Source organism: Tetrao urogallus, assembly GCF_951394365.1.
Source record: "Tetrao urogallus genome assembly, chromosome: 3".
NCBI classification, from domain to species: domain Eukaryota; kingdom Metazoa; phylum Chordata; class Aves; order Galliformes; family Phasianidae; genus Tetrao; species Tetrao urogallus.
The window spans coordinates 89,596,431-89,620,284 of record NC_136815.1 but is presented as its reverse complement, the minus strand read 5'-3'; the positions used below and the strand labels follow the sequence as shown (position 1 = coordinate 89,620,284).

The 23,854-nt window shown below is 37.0% G+C and overlaps 1 protein-coding gene across 2 annotated transcripts in view; it reads right to left on the bottom strand.

The window, feature by feature from the left end:
• Positions 1-5,335: 5,335 nt before the first annotated feature.
• Positions 5,336-23,854, bottom strand: part of ATP9B (ATPase phospholipid transporting 9B (putative)) — a gene marked incomplete at both ends in the record, with an annotated part of 154,432 nt that continues 135,913 nt past the window's right edge. The window contains 15 exons of one of the 2 annotated variants that reach the window (XM_079533223.1): positions 5,336-5,472; positions 6,191-6,223; positions 8,194-8,397; positions 9,099-9,156; positions 13,131-13,239; positions 14,378-14,442; positions 14,587-14,742; positions 15,182-15,246; positions 15,580-15,724; positions 16,192-16,281; positions 18,466-18,564; positions 19,080-19,250; positions 20,030-20,113; positions 21,266-21,358; positions 22,792-22,953. In XM_079533223.1, coding sequence (XP_079389349.1) covers positions 5,336-5,472; positions 6,191-6,223; positions 8,194-8,397; positions 9,099-9,156; positions 13,131-13,239; positions 14,378-14,442; positions 14,587-14,742; positions 15,182-15,246; positions 15,580-15,724; positions 16,192-16,281; positions 18,466-18,564; positions 19,080-19,250; positions 20,030-20,113; positions 21,266-21,358; positions 22,792-22,953 — 1,671 coding nt within the window. The remainder of the gene's footprint in view (positions 5,473-6,190; positions 6,224-8,193; positions 8,398-9,098; positions 9,157-13,130; positions 13,240-14,377; positions 14,443-14,586; positions 14,743-15,181; positions 15,247-15,579; positions 15,725-16,191; positions 16,282-18,465; positions 18,565-19,079; positions 19,251-20,029; positions 20,114-21,265; positions 21,359-22,791; positions 22,954-23,854) is intronic. The other variant, XM_079533224.1, reaches the window with a different exon arrangement.

Genomic DNA, 23,854 nt, shown 5'->3' with positions numbered 1-23,854 from the left:
ATAGTCATTTTCGTCTCTCAATCCTCCATTAATTTTAATATCAAAAATAATGTAAAAGAACCTAGCAGAATTATAATTAGCCGTGCACAAGTAGAAAGGTAAGGTGAAAGCCTTCAGGATACCTTTAAATACTTGATTTTATATATATATATATATAATTTATTATGTTTTATTATCTCAAAAGTAAGTTTATGTCAAAAGTGGAAAGGCAAAGCCAATTAATTCCAAAATGATCACAGCCACAAGATAGAAATCTCAGTATCGCTCAGTGCTGTTTCCCTTCAGCTCCTCCCCAGAATTTGGTAAAATTATATAATATTTATTTACTTATTTTTAAACAACAGTGCCTACAATTGCTTTAATTACACTTAGATTGGGATAAATACACGCTAGGCCAGGTTTGTATCACCTTCCTTGTTCATGTTGGAAAACCTCCCTCCTCCAGCCAGAATAAGTTCTGTCAGCAGTGATGGAGTTGAGCCACAGGCTTTTATTCAAAGGATGGCTGTGCAGAGGTCACTTCCTGACAAAGGGAGGAGGTACCCTGGGAACCAGAAGCTGTGGGCAGAAGTAGAAGCATATACATGACAGTGTCCCTGCAGATGAATTCAGAAGTCAATGGCAAGAGGAGGCAGCCACCAGCAACTGCTACATAGAGGGAGATAGAAGTTCATCTTCCTCTGTTGAGCAAACATGGCACAGAGGTTTCATCCAAAGGAAGCATTTTACCGTGGAATTTCCAAATCTCTCCTTCAGAAAGGCAATCGATGATTGCAATAAATGCATAACACTTGCACATGCACGTATTCCTTAAAGGCATCCTTAGAAAGCATCCGTTAATGTCCCTAACCTCCCAGCCAAAGTGGCCAGTTTCTTCCCCTCAATGTGTTGGCTTTGCAAAATCAAATTCATGCTCAGAACCTGGAGCAAAATACAGCAAAACAGAGAGGACCACAGACAAGCTGGATGTGTAGATTACAGAGAAACAACAGAAAGCAGTTCTCTCAGTGAGAATTACAGTGGACTATTCTGCATACAGCTTGGTTAAAGCTACAGAAACGTTATTTTGAAGGCCTTTTTATTATTACTTTTGCCAACGGGAGAGGAAGTAGACAGATTACTACTAGAGGAATAAAGCTTAGCTCATAAATACCTATCATGTATAATAATGTAAAATAATCTCTCTTCTTAAAGCAGATGATCTTTCTTAGAGCTCATAGGGAAGAAAATGTAAGTATTCATTAAGCCAGCCCTCTTCTGGGCAACTTACACGCTTAGCTTTGCTGGTTATGACATACATCCATGACAACAGTAAGTAGAAATCTCAGCAGCAATTTTGCTACAGCCTCATCAGGAATGGGAGAATAAAGCAGAATTTGAGAACTTAAATATGGAACACTCTCTCGTTGTGTTCAAGGTATGCAGTTTGTACAACTTCCACTGTAGAACATTTGAGTCAAAATCACGTTTTCGGTCGACGGAGTAACAAATAGGTCTGCGAGTGCAATTCCCTATTAGAAAATGATTTTGTTAGCAATTGGCTGTGCAAATTCCCCCTCGCAGTAACAGCTGTGAACCCTGCTGAGGGCATCTGCTGGGTAGTCAATGCTTGTTGGGAAGTATCTCACTTCAAGTGTGTTTTGTTTACAAAAGAAATTCCTCTGCTTTTTAACATGGCGTTAAAGATATTGTACCTCCTGTCTGTTTACATGTAATGTTCAATCTGTGTTGACTCTCTTTACTTGTACTGATTTTCCTCCCTACAGGGGGCTAAGATTTTGAAGGCCTTTTTTGATTGCCTTTAAGTTTCAATAGAATTATAATAGCAGTCTAGATGCAGACTGCTTATTAAATGAAGTGTGATAAGAGACTGCAGGCCCAATTCTTTCCCCTCTGACCAGCAAAAATAAGGACTGAAGCTGTGGAAACTATAATTCAAATGGATGTGAAGGAAAGCAGGACTTACAATAGCTTCTCTGTCAGCAGTGAGAGCAGAATGGCCACCTCTCCGCTGCAGCTGTCACTTTATAAGTGATAACCAGACTCCTGGCACTTCGCACACAGTCTGTGCTAAATTCTTTGTCCTGCAGGTGCTGTAGGAGCCATGGTTATAGCTCTGGACATGTGAAAGGATGCAAGCCTCCTTGAAGTTATCTTGCCAATATATAAAACTCAGACATAGAGCTCTGCAAGTGGGGAAGGAGATCATGTCTGAGTATCTCTGTTAACAGCATGGCTCTGGAGTCTCCAAGGAAGGTCTGTACTATCAGTCAGCATGCACACAAAGGTGAGCAGGCACAAAGAGTATCAAACTGCAGCAGTGTTCAGATGGAAGCTACCAGCATACCTGACATGAGCAGAGGTGCACTTCAGTCCGGGGAGTGAGGATGATCCTCGGAACAGACCATCCATCCCAGCAGCAGAGCATCTGATGCAGGTTCTGTCTAAAAGCAACTCAAATGCCTTGAGACAGTCATACACTTGCAAAGGAGTACAGAGGCAGTGCTGCTAACATGTACGAACGCACAAGCCAGAGCAATCTGCAGTGAAATCAACTCCCATGTTTCCTGAAGGTTATCCCCACGACAGCTAACTACAGAAGTGAATACTGAAGTTTTTGCTTAAATTCCTGCAGAACTGGTAGCCTAGATCTGTTTATGTAAGGTATACTTACTCCCCCCAAAATACTGATGTGAATGACAACGGAATGAGATTCTTTGGGAATAATTTATTCACCCGCACACCAGGCATGTTACCATTCTAAGAGCCAGGAACTGTGATGGTACTCAGTTTGTGCCAAAAATCTCTGCTATGTTAAAGCCTTCTACTGAAAGGCATCTATTACAACACTTACATTTTGTGTTCATGTTGTTAATTCCATACTGCTGTGACATGGTAGCACTACTCCCTTTGCAGGGCTGTGGCTGAGTGACACGAATGAACTCCAACTTCTCCGGTGTGCACAGGAACAGACTGAGCCTCCAAAGCAAGGTGAGTCACCTGAAGCAGATTTCTGCAGTCTTCAAAATAAAGGGCTGGCTGAAACTGGACACTGAAAATATTCTAGAAAAGCAAGCACTCTGGAAAATTGCCTCCACTTCTAAAAGGTGCGTGTTTGTGTGCAGAGTCTATACGTCTGCTGACACATTAGCCTCACAATTTTAGTGCTTAATGCATGTAAACTACATTCTGTACACGTGGGTATGATGGTATCTCATACAGCTGCATTTAAGTGATATTATCACTTCTACAATCCTAGTCTGATTTCTCTCATTTTCTGACTAATATCAAACGCGTGACGTACAGATGCAGGATGACCAACACTCTCAAGCATTTGCTTACCTGCTGAATTTTACTGTTATGGCTGAGAGCTCATAATTGTAAGATAATCTGAAGAAAACATCATCAATACCTCAGATCTGCACGTGCTGGCTTTTCTTAATGGTTCAAAGGGGAAAAAAACACTTTTTGGGGATAAAAAAACAACATCCAAGAAAATGAAAGCAAATCAGCAACTAAAAAAGAAAATGGGACTAAACTAAAACTATTAACCAAAGGTATCTTTCCAAAACCACAAGAAATGAAGAAGGGCTTCTGCTAGGATGCGAGAACAGTGACATCTCGTGGTGCTTTCACAGAAGTGAGTTCATAGAAGGACAGAGCAAAGTGCTGCGCAGTGTTGTGCAATTCAAAGAAACACTACCTCAGTAGTTTATTTAATACATATACTATCAATACTATTTAGTAAAAATTAGGCTTTATTGCTTTTTTAATGAGGAATGAAAATAAATTAAAAAGAAAAAAAAAAAAAAAGCAAGTAAAGAACTGCTAGGAAAAACTTTCAAAACAAAATTAATGGGGTGTAGTCCAAATATCTCTGCTGCAATCCCTTTTGCTCTCCCAGGAAGTAGATTTATTACTCAGATGTTACTTATCCAATATTATAATCGTACAAGGGAGAAATTATAAGGTATCAAGCAAGGAATTATGCTGTAAAGGCATAGAGTCAGACATGAAAATGACATAAATATTGTTTAAAAAAACCAACACCAATACTTAATAAATAAAGCACGGGTAGTTATACTAATCCTCTCCACTCATTATGAGACTATGCCAAATTTGTTATATGTACTTCTTCAGAATGAAAAATTATAGCACAACAGGAAACTAAAATACATCCTACTTTCCAGCACAGCACGTAACATTTGGACCCTTCAGGTTTTATCAGAGTAAGATCCTTTAACAAATCTTCAGCTGCTGTAAATGTCGTAACTCAGCAAGGATATACAACTGACAGTTGATAGCATGCAAAAAAAAAGAAAGATTTTTTTTTTTAAACAAGATTGCACTCAAACTGAGTTACAAAAACGTAACATTTACAGCTTGGAAGATGACATTTTCCTACCACAATGTTTGTGTGTTCATCTTTCATTTTTACCTGAGTAACCCAAGTAAACAGATTACAAGGCAATTTAAGTATCTTAGCTAATACAAGGTTTACTGGACTTTTCATATATAGAAATGTACTTTGACACTATTTGCAGTTTTACAAATACAAAATGAATAAAAATTTTAAAACATATTTACTGAGCAGCAATGTCTTTGTTATCTGTATAGGTCAACAGGTACAGTGGAATGATGTACAGAATTTGTCATTTTGTTTTCTACACAACAGCTTCTGTGCAATCTGGTTTTTAATGTGCATTGAAAGAACTGCTGTCAACATCACAGATCTGTAATATTTACTGGTGCCAGAAATAGAGTACAGAAATGGGCAACAGCTCCTAAAATAATACTGTGCTACGCAGACATCTGTACATAATTCAAATAGTGCATTTTTATCCATGTTTGATGAGGAATAATATTTAGCTGCTAATACAGACAATGGCATTTACAGGTATTACGTTTGGTATAGTAAGTATGGACAAATGAGTTTGTCCACATGGAAACATTAAAAGAAGATCAGGAAATTTTGTAATCACCGAACCTTTCATTTCAACTTGCAGAAGATCAGCACAGTAGGAAAAAATCCTTTACAGTAGCAAGGAAATAATTCACAAGCACTGTCAAAACAAAAGTAATTCAGCTTTATTTTATAATCAGCAGGTTAAAAAAAAAACAACAACAAAAAGGTTATTTCTGATAGTCTTGGTAGTGTACTTCTGTGTTATGTACCTGTCAGATGTTTCCTCCTCTGTTTGTGCTCTATTCACTTGATCGCTTTTATTTCTTAGTTTCTTTAGTCCAATGTAAATCCATAGACACTAAAGCACGGTGAATGTTTGATTTGAAGACTGGTGTGAGCAAAAAAAAGCCCCTAGGAATATATGTACTCTTACGAGGTAAGCTTGGAGTAACTTGGAGGAGAAAATTTGCGCTTCAAGTACTTGAGAATGTAAAGTGGAAGACAGCTTACAACAGTGATTGCTGACACTTTCCACAGGAAGGTCACAGTTGTGATAAAGGCAACATCTGCAGAAACAGAGAGCAAAAATTCATAATGGGAGCTGATAACATGGAAACTGGAGCTTTCGTATTGCAAAGTCAATCAATTCTCTTAAAGGTTTGCTTATGCAAATTAGAACAAATTAAGAACAGACAAATCAAGCAAAAGAAACAACACAGAGAGAAAGCTAACCTCAACATTTCATTTTTGCAGATTATTTTCTTTAAACGAAAGCTTCGGAGTCCCTTTATGCTCTTTGCACAGTTTTGCAGCACAAGGTGATTTCAGCAGAACTGGGATCTCAGCTTAGCGCCAAGAGTTTCTCATGTTAAAGGTTAAAGCGGTTTATCATTTTTCTACTCCTACAAACTACTCATAACTACTATAATTTCCCAACCAGAAATTCTGCTAATTTTCTTGGATGCTATATTTCACGTTCGGATCATTTTTCTCTGAAACAGACACAACGACCAGACCAAATGATTCCTAAAACTTCAGAAATTAATTCACAGCCCGAAAATGTAAAGAGAAAGCAATGTGATTATATTGCCACAAGTCACAGTCAGAAGCTACTTTCTGTGACAACTATGACAACAACAGTGGCATCCTACACTTGCCACTGAAATTTTGGACTGTATTTTGCAATGGTCAGGTTGTACTTAAGAATCACAGAACCCCCCAACCACCTCCCTCCACATCCCCCACCCCACAAGTTATCTTCCAGAAAAGTTAAACTTCACCTACCTAAGAAAGCTCCAAAAGACACTCTGCCTATACCTGTCACACAAGGGTGAGAACGAAAATGAAAGGATAGTTTTACAGAAAATACAGAAGTTATGTGAAAAGAATATTAGACAAGAAGACTAGCTACAAAAAAAAAAAAACAACAACAAAAAAGGAAATGGAAAAGACGTTAGTAGCATTAACTGGAATATTACTGCTTTTCACATGACAGTCAGAAGGTTTTAAACAGCAATTCAACCAAAAATTTGAAAATAGATTCGTTTGGTTATGTTTTGAGGCTGTAAGTAATTAGGCAGTTCTCTTGCATTTTGCCTGAGTCCTCTTTGAAGCATAATCAAATGTATAAGCAACTTGATTAGAGCTGTTTTAAATGTGAATGAAAATTAACTCCAAAATGATTCAGCTAAAGAAATGCTTTAGTGCTCCAACTTTGCTCATTTAAGAACACTTTCTATATTAGATTTCAATGTATAATTTTGATGTATTGTTTTAGCCTAAGCCTGCTCAGACATACTAAGAGCCCACGTAACACATCATTGAGACGTGCCTAAGGAAGTCACTGCATGCAGCTAATTCAGAAACCTAAAAACTGAGTTACTTCCAGGACTTGGAGCTGTAGAGCAGTATCAAGTCTTTTTTTTTTTTTTTAAAGCACATTTATGAACACCACCTAGAGGTGTTTCTCAATGAGAAATACCTAGAAGGGATGGAAGGACTTGCTGCTATCAACATTAATGGTGATGAGGAGATGGTTGGGCTGGATGATCTTATAGGTCGTTTCCAACCTTGTGATTCTATGATTCTATGTTTCTAACATGGATGATTTTAAAAGGCAAAGCACCAAATTGTGCTTTATGAAGTTCCTGGAAGATTGGAAGCAAAGAGCCAGTGCTTGTTCATGATCTTGCCAGCTGGCTGGGGACACTCTGGAATCAACCCAATGGTCTCTATTGAAGAATCTTGTATCGGTGTCAGAGAAATGAAAAAGGTTCTCTGTAAAACCTGAATTAGAGTGTAAAATTAAAATGCGACTCTTCATACGTCTGGAAGTTAACAGATCACTTGAGACAGGTGGCAGAGCATTTAGCAATTAAAAAAAAGTCGTGTACAACTGAACGCTTGGGACAACAGGGAGTGAAAGCAGAACCTTGCAATTACTAGAAACTACCATATAGCACATTTAATTCTGCAATGAGAAGTAACAAGAAAGGATCTTACTGTCATCTGTAAAACAGAGGAAGGAGGAGCTTGATGCTACTCCTATACTGGGGTATAATCACAGTTATTTTGTGTATTTCTGTAATTTACATGCATCAAATCACACAAAGACCAAGATAATTTTTTTTTTTAAGTGAAAGACAATTTGATATAAAAAGAAATATGTATTATTGACACTCAGATCCTTGGACTGTTAAAAGGAGAGAACTGTAAATCTTGTGAATTATGAATAATGAGAACCGTAAGACACAGTGTGGCAAAATGTACTTTAAAACAAAGCAAGTTATATAGAATCTCATTGTAGTTATGAAATAGACTGATTATATAAAATATCAATAACTTTCTGCCTCTGTTTTAGCCTGTATTGCTAAACCTTCTAGTTTGGCAATGCCTCAGCTCTTGGGCTAGAGGTAATGAGACAGAAAGATCACCAGGTCGGTGAACGATTCTCATTTTATCAAAACATATCCATTTCAAGTACAAATCTCAAGGACAGTTTAAGATGAGCAGCTTGGATTGTCGTTGGAAAATGAGATTAAGGAGGGGAAGAGCATGTGAGGTTTGATTTAAAAGTTTATCACCCAGATAAATCATATTAACAGGAAAAATGAGAATCAAACCCTGGGACAAGTAGGCAGAAGAGTATTTTAAAACAACATGAATTAAATCCATATTTTTACAGAAAAAGCTCTATTTCATAAAGCATAACATCATTCTTAACCAAAATGAGAAAAAAACACTTCAAAAATTTTGTTTAAAAACTTTGCTAAAACACTATTACTTACCAAAGTATTCATTTAGAAATGCAAGAGAGGCCACATAGCAGCCAAGACTGAGAAATTCAGCCACCACCATTAACCAGTGCCATGTTCGTATGGTCAGTGCAACCATCAAGAGCTCAGTCAAGATAAGGGCAGTGAAGGAAATGGCAACAACATGTACAAATTCAGATTCAAAAAGCAGCAGGGCTCCATACATCAGAATACCACCTGGGAAAGGCAAACAAATTTAACAAAACATTCTACAATGACATTTTAGTTCAACTGCACACTGAACATGTTATTGCTTATTAGAAAAGTTTACTCAGTGGTTTTTTTTATATTATTATTTATTTAAACTTTTATTTAGAAATTGGGTAACATGAATGTAAAAAAGAGATGTGATATTTACTGTGCTTTTTGCATGTGAAATAAAAGAAAACAGAGCAGTGAAGAAACAAAACTGTTAGAAAACTAAGCACCTTTTCAAGCAAAATATCTGATGAACTGCCAATTCACCTGATTTTGTCTAAATGACAAAATAATAAGTGAAAGTGTAATTACTTTTAACTGATTACATAATTCAGATTTCTTCAACAGTACTTCTGTCATTCCATGAAAGAAAACTACTGTGTAAGGATATGCAACGTGATAAGCGCTCGCTGAAATTTTTCTGCATTAGAACTTAATTAAAGTCATGTCCTTCTTTAGACGACACGCATCAATAAAAATAACAACCCATGCCAATCCATAGGCCTGGCACACTGCAGGAATCTCGATTTACAAGATAAACAGAAAGCAATATCTATAACTGCTGATGAAATGTTAAGCTTTGGGAATTTAACCTGCTCCTGAAAAACTATACACAGCAGATAAAAATACAATAGCAGATACAAAATTCTCAGTTCAATCAATTCACGACTCTCTCCTACCTTGGTAAATACTGATTAAAACCCAGATGAGGAAGGTCTTAAATGACAAAGATCTTCCCTAAGGGAAAGAAGTGAGAGGACAGTTAAACACTACTTAAAAAAAAATCTATTAAATTCATATATTTTAATAGTTAAGCACTCCAGAGACATTTTACAAGTATAACAAGCAGTCTTTGAAGTGATACAAGCTAAAAAGCTTCTGCTCATTTTTACGATCATTCATTGCAAATGTGCATAGAAATTGCATGCAGTTAAAACTGGGGGCAGGACAGTTAAGGTCTTAAATGGCAAACACACACTTTGGCTTGCAGTGCTACGGTTAGTTTTCAGAAGACCAATAAGTCATATTATACACTTTTTGTGTTTTTACGTCTTATCACAAAAGTAGTCTGCAAGAAAAATAACATTCTGCACCTATTGACCTAAACTTCAAGAAAACCATGGTCACAAGTCACTTCTCCATGTTGGATGAACTATTTTCAGTCACACCATAAACATGACTGCTACTATAAATTTTATGCAAGCACCAAAAATATTTTAAATCTTGTGATAGTTACAGTTTGAATCATATGCATAAATCAAACAATAAAAGCTGTACACATTCAGGACTCTTGTATTCTACAAGTATTGATGAAATATGGTAAGACTGCAAAGTTAAAAAAGATAAGCAGTTAGCCATTTTACCACAGAAGAACTGATCATCCTAGGATACACAAGAATCAGAACTTTACAGAGAAATTTAAGTGCTTCACTGCTGTAGAAACTGATTAATTAATTCATTTGAGATGGTTTCAGTATGGGCTAAAATATTTTCTTAGATACACAGAGTTCACAGGAAGCTGCTAAAAGCATTTTCACACCTCTGTATACAGTCTACTGGTTACCAACATACAGAAAAATACTCTGTTTTGTTGTTGTTTTGTCTGTTTCTTTTTTTTGTTTTTCATTTGAGTATCTACTCATTTTCCTTTCAGTAGCATGCATTATTTCCACTGTAGACCTTAGCTCCCAATTATTGAGATTTGTAAAGTAAGAATAAGCTTGAGTTTTGATTCAACTTTATGAAACTAGGATTATGTCACTTCTAAGACTCTAGCAAATGCTACACAACAGGCAACAAATAATTTTCAGATGAAAGTAGCCAGCCCTCACAGAATCATAGAATGGTGTGAGTTGGAAGGGGGTTCCAATCGCCATGCCTTGGGCAGGGACAGTTCCTACTAGGTCAGGTTGCCCAAAGACCCAACCAACCTGGCCTTCAACACCTCCAGGGATGAAGCATCCACCACGGCTTCTCTGGCAACCTGTTCCTGTGCCTCATCACCACTGTAATGAAAAATTTCTTCCTAATAACTAATTTAAACCTGCCTTCTTTCAGTTCAAAGACATTACCTCTTATCCTGTCATTACAATCCGTGATAAGGACTCTTTCCTTGTCTTTCTTCTAGGTCATCTTTAAGCACTGAAAGGTCTCTATAAATTCTCCCCATGCATTTCTCTTCTTTGGACTGAACAACCCCAACTCTTCAGCCTTTCATTGTAGGAGAGGTGTTCCAGCCCTCTGATCATCCCCATTGCCTTCTCAGGATCCACTCCAACAGGTCCATTGGCCATCTTATGCTGGAGGCTCCAGAGCTGAATGCAGGTCTTCAAGTGGGGTGTCATGGGAGCAGTAGGGATGGGGACAATCACCTCCCTCAACCTGCTAGTTACACTCCCTTTATGCAGCCCTCAATACTGTTGGCTTTCTGGGCTGCAAGCACAAACTGCTGATTCATATGTAGTTTTTAATCTACCATTCTCAATCTGCTGCTCTAAATCCACCCATCACGAAGTCTGTACTCATGTTTGAATTTGCTCTGACATGGGTGCAAGACTTTACACTTGGCCTTGTTGAACCGTATGAAGTCCCTATAGGCCCACCTCTCAACCCTGTCCAGGTCAATCTGTATCACATCCAGATTGAAGTAATTTTAATAATTGCTAATTTTCGCTTGTTCTTGCAATAGAGAGTCTGTCAATGAGTTGTGCAAGCATATTTTAATCTTAATATCCTGAAAGCTCTTTCACCATCAGCATATCCTAGAGAAGAAACCAATTCCTAGGAATACAATTCTAGTCTATGTCAACACGCACTTGAGTAACGCTAGCTGAACAGCATTGCTAGAGATCTGTGTTATAATACAGAATTTGCAAAGTAATGTGCAGAAACAAGTACACTCCCTAGTGTCACAACCAGGACACCATGATCATAAGCTGTTCCAATAAACACACACAGTCAGATTACCTTATTATAGTGAAGTAAAATGTAGCACGTGTAAAGCACTTCTTGTCTATTCATCCATAATCATTCACTGATCATCTTCTGCTTGGCATGTACTGAACCATTAACGTACTCCCTAGTTGCTCCACATTTTCATTTTTATTATTATTATTTTCTAAAAGTAATTTGTGTTCTACAATAACATTTACAGAGGTACAATGTAAGCTGGGAAAGCCAGTAAATCATTACCTCCTAGAACTGTCATTTATGCTTGAAAAATCTTAAGTCTGCCATCATCTACTACGCATCCTGGGCAGTTTCAGAGTGCAGGTTAACTTCTTTCTATCTTTTGAAACAGAAAAATCCCATCAGCAGGTTTCCACAGACTAGCTTACAACTACCCATAGGAACTGAGAGATACACCTCCTGGAGATAAAATCTGCGATCTCAAAGAAACTTAAAAGATACTGAAGAAGACATCTCCAAATAGAAGAGAAAAAAATTGTCATGGACTAACATAGTGAACAGCTAATTTAGTACAATTCAAATGACAAAGGATCTGCAGTGTCAACTCTATGACTGCAGTCTACTTTTGAAATCTTAGATACGTCTTTGAAGAATACACTGTCCTTAGAACATCTTTCTTCTTGCTTCTGCTTTGTATCATAACACTTCAAGCAAACAGTTTAAAATAGAGCTGGAGTGCTTTTCAGAAAAAAAACTTAAGAAAACTCTTGTGATTTAATCCATATTTGTGGGTAAAGAAACAACACCCTTCTATTATTTGCAGATACATGTACGGAAACTGAAAGTATAGAATCACAGAATCATTAAGTTTATTATTAAGGAAAAGATCTCCAAGATCATCTAACCCAACTGTCCACTTATCACCAATGCTGCCCACTAAACCATGCTCCTCAGTATTACATCTACACCTTTCCTGAATACCTCCAGGGACAGTGACTCAACCACCTCCCCAGCAGCCCATTTCAGTGCCTGAACACTCTTTCAGAGGATCAGTTCTTCCTAATATCCAATCTGAACCTCCCCTGGTGCAACTTGAGCCATTCCCTCTTGTCATATTGCTAGTTACCTGAGAGAAGAGGCTGACCCCTGTCTCGCCACAATCTCCTTTCAGGTAGTTGTAGAGGGAAATAAGGTCTCCTCAGAGCTTCCTCTTCTCTGGACTAAACAATTGGCTCGGTTCCCTCAGCCACTCCTCCTAAGACTGATGCTCCAATTCCCTCACTGGCTTTACTGCCCTTCTCTGAACACGCTCCAGAGCATCTACATCTTTCTTGTAGTAAGCAGTAACTGCATGATGATTCAGCAAAGACATTTCAATCATTGATACCCATTATTTAAAGAAAGTCAGCTTTAGGAGAGAGATCAGTAATAATTTTCAGAAGACAGGAAAAATCAATCCATAAATTAAATCTCTTAGTTAAAAAGAAAGGAGCTGTGAAAAAATAACCATGAAAAGCTCCTTATCGAAGCTCCTAAGGTCAGACTAAGAGCAAATTTTGTAACAATATGCCTTTATGACTGAATTATTTCAGTCTGAAGTCTGGTGACTTAGAAATCTATTAACAAAACCTAGTGGAACATCTGGGACCACAGATTACTTTTGCAACACAGAAGTCTGCATTACATTAGTTACACATTTATCTTGCATGGAACACCTTACAAAAATGATTCTAAGAATTCAGAGTTTTTCACACCAGCAATATCAACAGTTCTTCGTATTTCAGCACTGAGAACATTCATACCTTTGTGAGATCCTTATAAAGTTCTGGATACAGCAGTGCCATTTCTGGCTTCACATCCTGATCCAACACCAGAGAGAAGACTGGAAACATAGTATATATGGTTGCATACCTGTGGTAAGGAAAGCACAAACTAGCATTTTTGTATCATATGATTTTAAACCAATCTATTGCGTTCAACTACTGTTTTAATGTGAGTGAAGTGAAGCTGGCAGCACTGAGACAGCTTACCAATGCAGCTTCACAAATGTAACCTGGTCTTGGGATTCTGAGAGCTGCCATTTGTGAGAAGAGACTTTATATGTCAAAAAAAAAAAGTCTTTTTTTCCCATGCATATATCACTCCAAATTTATTGTCTGTTACACTGCACTTCTGCATTTTGATAACAAGTTCAAAGACCTTGCATTTGAATTCATCAACAGAAGATGGCATGAAAACTAAAGAAAAAACAAGCACTGTTTTTCTGACATCACAGTAAAGCAGGAGGATGAACCAAAGTCTTAGCAGCTAAGAAAGAGGCTTTGGGTTTTATGCACACATTAGTTGTGCACTCTCAGAAGGACAGCATAACTATTTACAAGCATTTTGGAGAAGTTTACAGTTTGCAGTGTTTGGTGAAAACAGACCTTGATTTGGCTACAATTTGAGTCATTACTGTTCAAATAAAGTAAAACAAGAAGTATGAAAAGAAGCTCTTAGGACATAAGGGGCAGAGAAAAAGGACAAACATGAATCTGTGCATGTATCTCAGATGCATGATTCTGGGAGGTGTATCTCTAAAGAAGCTTTTGCAAAAGGATCAGTGTGCTCCTAATTCTACATACATGATTCAGAAAGAAAAGTAATGTACCGGACTTATTTAATGGAAATTCCATAGTAGCTTCAGCTCCATTTTTTAACAAACAATTTGTTAACGGTCACTGAGGCTTGTCTTGCAAGTTGTATAACATCTGACACTGGTTTGTCACATTTCCTCTAATGTTTTTGCTCTGAAAGTCGAAAGTATTATATGATATCTTCTAAAGCTATGCAGTTTTCTGTCTTCAGAGAACTTTCCCACCTCATATAGTGGATATAACAGCACATCCAAACTAGTTTGAGGTTTTTCTTATAGGCTCATTCCAGGTCTTGTTAGCATACCAATGATAAATGTCTAAGAAATGGGGCAGACACCAACTATAAGATGCTGTTTAAAAAGTCGTTTGGATGTAATTATTAATAGATATTGTAACTGCTGGTGTGAACTTACCCTACCATCAGGAAACCTTGGTACAAGGGAACCGATGCAAAATAGAAGACTGATGAAAACACAGCCTACAAAAAAAGAAAATAATTACATATTTAATAAAGTTCTATATATGAAACACTACAACAAGGAAAAAAGAATACTGCATAAGATTTTTTGACATTTCAAAGAGATGTAGTGATTGTAACTGTTCTGAAAAGAGTTTTAAATACCTGCATAGTTGAAATAATAAGGCCTCGGTGCATGACAAATTGACCAAGTGCTGCTGATCTTTTGTAACTGTTTCGACCATGTACCATCAGCAGCCTACCTATGTGTTTAAACTGTGTGATAGAAAAGTCAGCTGCTAGGGAGGCTTGTTTTCCTTCCTAGAAACAAAATAAAAATATTCAAAGTATAAAACCCTGTGTAGAAAATATGCTTCAAAATTCAAAATTTGAAATCATAGTTCATTTTACAAATTACAAACTTTGCTGCTGTTGCTTCAGAAATCAATTCTGCCACATGACACAAAAGACAGTTTTTTTGGTGCGTGTCATAAAAACAATACAGTTTCTATATCAAGTATGTTTAATGCCTTAGCTTGCTTCTTTCAGATAAATTAACAGATTCACAGAGATAACTGTAGTATTTTCTGCTTTTCTTTATGTATTTAAAAAGAAAAAACAGAGAACATAGAAGCAGAGAACTTACAGGTTCAAAGAATAAGCATTTTCTATCATCTCACAGTATGCTTTAATTCAAAATGTTCAATTTACTACCATCTAAGAATCACGGTACACTTGACAGTGAGACTAGTAACATTACCTTGCCTTCAATTCCAATCCCGCAGTCAGCTGCTTGGATCATGCTGACATCATTTCCTCCATCACCTGAAAAATGCCACTGCAATATTCAGCTCTTCAGAGGTTTTACTCTCTTGACCTTCACAATGTTTTAAAAACTTCCTACTATAGCTTTACATTCTCACAGATAACCTATGGATTAATGATTTCAGCCATCAAGACTTTTCCCTGAGGGGGAACAAAGAAAAACACACCTTTCTCGTGGTATTTTCTTCTACAGTTACGTAACTATTTCAAATACTTGGTGGCTGATAAAGACATCTTTTCAGTTTTGTTTGAATTCTTTCTCAAAGGTGCCATCTACTGTGTAAACTTATTACAGATCTACCTACTGCAAAGGAAGATAGTGTCAACAGTTACCTATTGCACATGTGCGTTTTCCAGTGTGATGCTGTAGCAGCTTGACAATATGGGCTTTTTGGGTGGGAGAACATCGGCAGCACACTACGGCGGGACACTGGCAAGCCAACTCTACAAATTCATGCTCATAATATTTCAGACAAACCTAAGGGAAAAAAATACGTGGACGTTTATGTTAAAGGTGAAATGATACAGCATGTGCTCTAACACAAAAACACAGTGTAAAGATCTCTTCTATGGGGTTTTGCTCGCATGGTATCTTTCTGTAAGAGATACCTGAGAGAGCTGCTGTCTTCCAAATGCAACCTATTACTTTAAACTGACATTCATTTCATTTAGACAGATAACATGCTTTAGACTCAAACAAAGAAACAGTACCATGGCATGTTACCATGAGATTTGGTTCATCTCATTCTGTTACTGTACAGGAGACCAGAGAAATGTGAACGTGTATCACTCTGTCACTACTCAGTGAAAAACAGTAGTGACTCTTACAACATGGTCAAATACTGGAAAAAGTTTAAGAGCACGAAGCCACCAATATCCTTCATGAACACATTAATCTTATTATCATGAAGTGTAAATACAATCTGATAGAAACCAAACTCTTACCTCCAACGAATCCCCAGATATCACCAAGGCACAGTCATGCTTCCTCCTAAAGGCATTTAGTTCTAAGTGAGCCTCTCCTCGAGTGGTAACCTTTAATAAAAACCACTTACTCAAAAGATTTTTTTTTGTAAGAGCAAACAAAATCTAAACAACAGCACACCTCCCTAAACAAAACAAGTGTTGAGAAGTCATACCTAAAAGGCTTCAATGTTAGGATTGGATACAATCAACAAATCAACAAATGTTTTATCTTAATGCAGTACCTGGGTGGCTGCAAGTTTCTAATCCTTATGGACTAAACAAGTAATCCTCAAACTAGGAAAATGCGTGTAGTCAACCTAACTGGTTCCTCACAGAAGTAGATCAGGTCTAAAATATCACTACAATTAAAATACTTTAACTTCAAGTTGACCCGAGTCTTTCCATCTTGGTCAAACCAAACAAAGAAACCGTTCCCAAGTCAGAAAAAAACAAAAGCAGAGACTTTTTAAACCAATAAAGCATATTCTTAGAATAGTACAAAATGCTGATATTAGTAGTTCTTTCAGTTCAGATAAGTAGACAGAATTCCAGAGACACAGAAAAATGCTCACTGAATGGTACAGTTTAGAATAATTACATTATAGACAATTTTTAATTAAATTTTCATGACTATTGTTCCAGAGAGGCCCAGCTGTCATATATGCAAAACAAAACCTCAAACCAAATGGTTCAAAGCTTACTAAATGGATTTTGGAAAGTTTTGAGCTAGAACACAAAGCATAAAAATTTAAAGTAAAACCAGATTTTGAAGAGAGGGTTTTTTTTCCCCTTTCTTTCTTTTACCTTTATTAAACTATTCGACTTCTTTTACAGCTACCATGTAGGACAAAGTTAGAAAACAGAATAAAAGCAACAAGATTACGCCTCTAATTTCGGATCTGTCAGCACTTTAACTAAAGATTTAAAATATGCAAGTCTTAATTATTACATAGAATCAGATGGAGTCCAAAGACTTCTCATCCTCTGAATGGGCTCCACCACACAAAATTTGGGTTACATTAAAATGCACGTAATTGGAAGCCACCCATACACAAACCTCAATCCAGATTCTTTTTATCTACCTTTCCTACAGTGAAAGCTGCTATTTCTGCATTACAGAGATGACAGCACTTGGCACAGACTGATGAGCTTCAGCTTTCACCTGACAAGAGGCACCTTTTCTTTGTAAATATTTTCAGAACAATAGATCAATTAATTTCATTACAAAATAAGCAGGCTGAGTAAAAAGAACATGAAAAAAATACATCTTTTTTGGGAAGCCATATTAGTAAATAATTTATTCACTAATTTGTAGGTAAAATAAAAGTGTTAAAGTGCTTGGTATCTTCTTAAATTAATCCACTAGTTCTTTCTTTGCAACAAACATAGCCACAGAAATAATGTCGTATTAATCTGTTTTCTAACCAATTTAAAACTTCGTGTATTCTAAGTTAACACAGTTTTTATGCTGATCTTATTAGCCAAGGTAATGAAAATAAAAATCTGACTCAAACTAAATAGATTTTGTTCAGGAAGACTTAATTTGTAATGTTACAATGTGGAAAGGTCAACAAAAATTGATCTGAAGTTTTATCAGAAGCATTAATAATTTAATTGCAAATAGTGGTCTGCAGGGCCTAATTTGCCATTCTGATGCTTCATAAGAAACTACATTTACATGTAAATTATATTCATACAATTATTTCTTTAGGTGCAAGTGGTTCATTTGGAGCAAACACAGACATTATGTGTGATAGCACGGCATCAAAGTTTGGAAAAATCCTTATTTTTGTTTGAGTTCAGTGGAGTTGGCACCATGTAAATAGAGCAAAAACGTATAGAGACATTCAGCTTACTTTTCTAACAATTATCTTAAGCAGTGTGCTAATAAAATGCAATATTTATTAGAAAAATATTCATGGACAAAAACTTCCAACTTGCATTTTGATTCAAACTGTGGCATCACAGCTTAATTCAAAAGTAAGTCTGCTCAAGTCTACAGAGTGCTGTCAATGGAAATGTTACAACAAGCTAGAACCATATTCCTAGAATCCTTCCTATGTCTCAGCATCTTGCAAAGACTTTTCTCCATCCAAGGGGTGACTGACAATATCCACTGTTACAAGTGTGGAGTGTAAAACGCCTGTAAAACCCATCAACTTTGTAACAAGCGGCCAATACCAATCAAATGAAGCAATACTGGTATTAGCTGTATTTTGAAGAATCCAACAGTAAAGCTGGACCTATACTTACAGGTCTGAAAATGTGAATATCCTGAGTCCTAGACACTAAGTGAGAACTTTTTGCAATGCAAGTTGCTGTCTCCAGTTTATCGCCTGTTAACATCCATATCTGTAAAAATAATGTAAAAGTTAATTCTTTTGGATATTTTTGGTCTGTTGTCCATACCTACCTAACATGTCACTCCAACCTTCATTTGATACTGTATGAGATCAGACTACCATGGAACGTATACCAACGTATGACTTTTTAACTAAAATTAATGGGCAGTTTTTACTGCAGTAACTCACACAGAAAAGAAGTGTGTGTCTTTAAACAGCTCCCATTCTGTTCTGCCTCACACAAAGTTTAGTCTCAATTTACATGAAGACAGGGGGAAATCGTGGCAACCCACTGGCAGTTGAATTGCAGAGAAAACACAAAAGCTTTTCCCTATCATCCCGAATGTGCTTAGGACTCAGCATATTTCTTACTCTGGATGAACCTGAATGTACACAAGTGTAAATAATGTATTGTAAAAAAACATTAAAAAAAAAAGCCTTCAAAAAAAGCCCCCACAAAACCAAAAATACTCTCCCTCATGTTAGTATGTGATAATCTGTATGGCACCAGTTCACATTCATTACCTTTATTCCAGCATTTCTTAGCATCTCTAGGGTTGGTCTAACATCTGCTTGCAGTTGATCTTCTACTCCAGTGAGACACAGCAATTCCATTTCCCGCTCCAAACTCTCTACAACAGCAGCAACTTTCAGGTTTCTATCATGTATGCTTAATTTTGCTTGGTTATATCGACTCTGCGCAAACACAAAACCACTTAGACTTGGTTGTAACTCATAAAAGAAAAAGAAACATTTTGTCTATCAATTGGTTATAAAAAAAGGTTGTATTTAAACACCTTCAACAAAGAACAAGGTTAAAAGTGAATTCTACACATTTCTTCTGATATGTCATCTCCAGAGAACCCTCTCAAGAACCTATTCTGAATCAGGCATCACAGCATCTGAACAGAAACTGCCCTGATCTTTGAGAACAAGCAGATTGCTTAGTCATACTAACATACAGAATTAACATAGAATCACAGAATCATAGAATGGTGTGGGTTGAAAGGACCACAATGTTCACCCAGTTCCAACCCCCTGCTGTGTGCAGGGTCACCAACCAGCAGACCAGGCTGCCCAGAGCCACATCCAGCCTGGTCTTGAATGCCTACAGGGATGGGGCATCCACAGCCTCCTTGGGCAACCTGTGCCAGTGCCTCACCACCCTCTGGGGGAAAAACTTCCTCCTAATATCCAACCTAAACCTCCCCTGTCTCAGTTAATGCTGAGACATGCTGGCTTCTGGGGAAATACAATCCAGTGAGGTAATCCATTTAAACAGTATCCTGCATCTAACTACAGAACAGTCACTGTGGATCTATAATAGCGTGTTGTACTTCAAATATTGCTATTTTTAATATGAGTCATCTTCTTTATTAATAGAATAAAAAAGAGGAATGTTCCCCTTGAAGTAACTAAATAAGGCAAAATACAAGAGGTATGCTAATAATATTGATCATTTTGTTTCTCCATACCTCAAAATCTTGATACTGTTCTTCAGTCAGTGACTTCTTGGCAACAACCAGAGTACGCAGCCCTTCTCGAGCCATATTACCACACTAAACAGATCAAAAGAATAATTATGCCAACACGTAGCTGTATGCTCGTATTTCACACTATATGACTGTATGCTAACAGAGTATATCTGTAGCATACAAGCTGATGTTTCTTCAGACTGCAGATGAGTTAGGAGAAACCACAAAAAGCACAAAAAATATTCACTTCAGTTTTCCCAATCTGGTATACTACTGGCAAGCCAATTAGATTTTTTGTCCTACCTTAAAGAAAAATTCTTGTAGGTGAAAGTTTAAAAATAAAACTGTTTTTAAAGCATGCAGCAGGGCTAAATTTTTGTTTTCACAGAAATGCACTTCTTGTCAGCAAAAGGCCTGAAGATTAAAATAGCCATGCAATAGCACGTCATAATGAAAAACAAGGCTGTCCACCGCTGAACACGTATTGATTTGACCTCATAAAGCTAAATAAATTAAACAAGTATTTTACGATTAATTGTGCATCATTATCGCCAAAAGTAATTTTTATGACATTTTGCTAGGTCTTCAGGGAGTTTAATTTATTCATGTCCCTGAATAAATCAAGCTGCCCTGCAGCAGATATTGATTCATATTGCCAATACCATTATGAACATACATGGTGTAATCATTGTATTAACATATTGTCTGTATGTAGGGTCAAAATAAGATGATTGCTGGTACCTACTACAATGACACAGTGAAAAACACTAATCAGTTTTGAAGCTTGGTCAGTAGCTATTTGATATTAAATTTAACTAATATGGTAAAAAGCTATTTCAGTGTACCTCCATCACATATCAAATTTTGTAATTCATATCACTGCAGAATTTATAAAAGGTTATTTCAGGATAAACAGACTTATGAGAAAATACTTCTCAGAAGTAATTTGGTTTCATGTGAAAGATCAGTCAATGAAAAACAAATTTGCTTGTGTTAAGTATGAATACGTTCTGCTATGACTACTAACTTTGTTCTTCTCTACGTATTATACAAGAATATGAAAGCACTCTAAACCATTAAAACTCATTCAAGGTGTGATTAACTGAACTTGAAAAGCCATTGCATTGGCTCAGGATCTCTTAAATCTATTCCAATAACATCTGATATTTTAGTTACATTTTTTAATATATATAGATACACATATATGTCAAAAATGTATTTAACTGTGTTTCTTACCTCTTCTTCTAACCAATCATTGTACTGTACAATAGTGGACATTGCAACATCTGCACCCTTCATGTAAAATGTAATTTCTCCTGAAGACTCATCCTAAAATTTCGCAGAAGAAACAGAAAAATAGATCTGTTTATACAAACAAAAAATCACCTACAAACAACCTGTCTTCTGAAGCAGTCAACAGAATATCATTTATAAAAGGCAAAGTAACTTGCAAAGGGTTGGATAAGTTTTACTTCATGTTTACATTTCCAGACACTTCTCTGATTCCACAGAGATACATGTTCCCTGCTTTCCTGGATTAGAAGACCAGTTCTAACTGAAATCAAAGCATCAGGTTCTCGGCATCCATAACATTCCTGTTCTTCCTAAATTTTAAAATGTCATTGTGATGCCCACTCTAACTACTGAAATATTTGTTTCTTTTGTGGCATTCATTCTTAATTTAAAAACAGAAAGTTTGCTCTGTATCTTTCAAGTAACTGGAAATTAACAAATAATGGTGTTATGCATGTTACAGATATTTTAATGATTAAACATTCATTACTTAGTCAAACAGTTCACACTCAGGCAAGTATTACCTAAATCAGGAGTTTGTGACGCGTGGTCTGTTGCTGAAATAACAGAATTCACCTGATCTGCAGGCTTCTCATAGTAGCTCTGAACACACTGCTAAACAGTGTTAAATAGTGCCAACTGCATTTAATGAAACACAGACATGCCAAGTTCTCTTCAGACCCGAGCACGCATACATGCTGTCTGAAGTATGTCTGCCCAAGGCTGAGGGCATGCTTGGTTTGTCATCTATTGGCAAATATGGAATGGGATGAGTCTGATAGGTAGTTAACTAGCATGTAGCACTGATCTAAACACGCAGCCATGTCTGACACTGTTCTGCCTGTCTGCTTTCAGACAGGGAGAGGCAGAAATACATAACATGTGCATGTCTTGATATTAGCAGAGATTTAAACCTTCCTTTTCATGGTGTGGTGGCTTCCTTGCATTTGAGGTTTTAATAATCATTACTGTGTCCCCACCTGGACATTTAACAGACAACTAAGCATGCATCTGTTACACTCAGACCCAGTGGTGTTTCAGCTGTGTATGCATTCCTGAAAAAGCAACAGCAGTTTTAGCAAAGAAAGATGAATTACTGCTGCAACAGACTCCCCACACTAGTTTACCCCTTGAACAGGCAACATATTTTGCATGAGAGCAGCAAATTGAAAATTGAATTAAAAATGAAGGCTTAACAGTAAATTGCAGCATCAGACATTAAGCACAAAGTGTTGAAATTAACATGTTTCCATGTGAGATAAGAGTTTGTCCTTTACGAGGCTCACTGCAAAATCCCGTCAGCCTAAATTTCACACAATTGCTTGTCTAGTCTAATGTTTGCTTTCCATTTGAAAATCCTGTGAAATGTGTTCCTCGAAGGATCAAGTTTCTACTAAGAAATATCAAAACAAACATGCAGTTAAAGCAGCTTTGGAGAAATGAGAACCAACCGCCTGCCACCCAATTACCCGAACTATGATTCCCATGCGCTTGCTCTCAGAAGTGAAGGGGAATATCTGCAGAATATAGTATGTCAGAATGTGTCCACCAGGGGTCTTCAGTTGCATGGAGGTCAAATCCCTGTTAACTAGAGTAAGACCAACACTCTCTGTCCACTGCACCAGAGCAACCTAAAGAGAAAAGAAAAAAGGACTTGTAATTGACCTTTCACTTTTAAGGAATGTTATCTAAATTAAGCTAAAGCCAAAGAGCTGTTAGAGTAAAACAGAATAGAACTTTTGTACTAATGACAGCACTAAGTAGAAGATGTTGGGAGTATTTACATGCAAAACTATTTCAGATCTGTATGAATGTATACTTGGACACTGCAAATCTGTGATCAATAAAGAAAGGATCTTAAAAGTCTTCAGCTTACTTTATACATTTGCATTGTTTTATTACTTTTTATGTGAACAATAATAAAATTAAGTTGCTATGTAAAATGGGATAAAAGCCCAACTTACCATTCTGCATCCCATGAACATATTTGTAAAATTTCCTGTACAAACCCAGAAAAGCTGCATTATAGGCAGGTCACACACACAAAAGTAGTGCCTCCTATTTATTTCTAGGGAAACTACAACAGATACAAAGAGCACAATGACACCATTTGATAGAGAAAAATTCTCAGCTACAAAACAGCATTTTTCAACAAAGCCACCACCATCAGCTGTGCATTTTCACCATCCACGAACAAGAGCCTGCATGTTGTGCTTGTAAAAACCTGCACAAGTGGAGGTGACCCACTGTCAGCATCAGCACTGCGGAAACGCAGCACCCATCACCTCACCGTGCTCACATCCACTGCTTGTCTCCAGAAGCATTGAGCAAGCATCAATGAATGTCAGTGGGTGCTATTTTGTTCCGCATGGAGGAATTCAGTAACACACCTTTTCTTCATGTGCACTTCCATGTCAGACAATATTTTGTCAGGCTGCCCCACTGCTGCCATCTGTTGCACGGTAAGAAAATGTAATGGACTATTGGCAGTAAAGTGCAGCCCTGGTATAATGATCACTACTAGCTGCCATT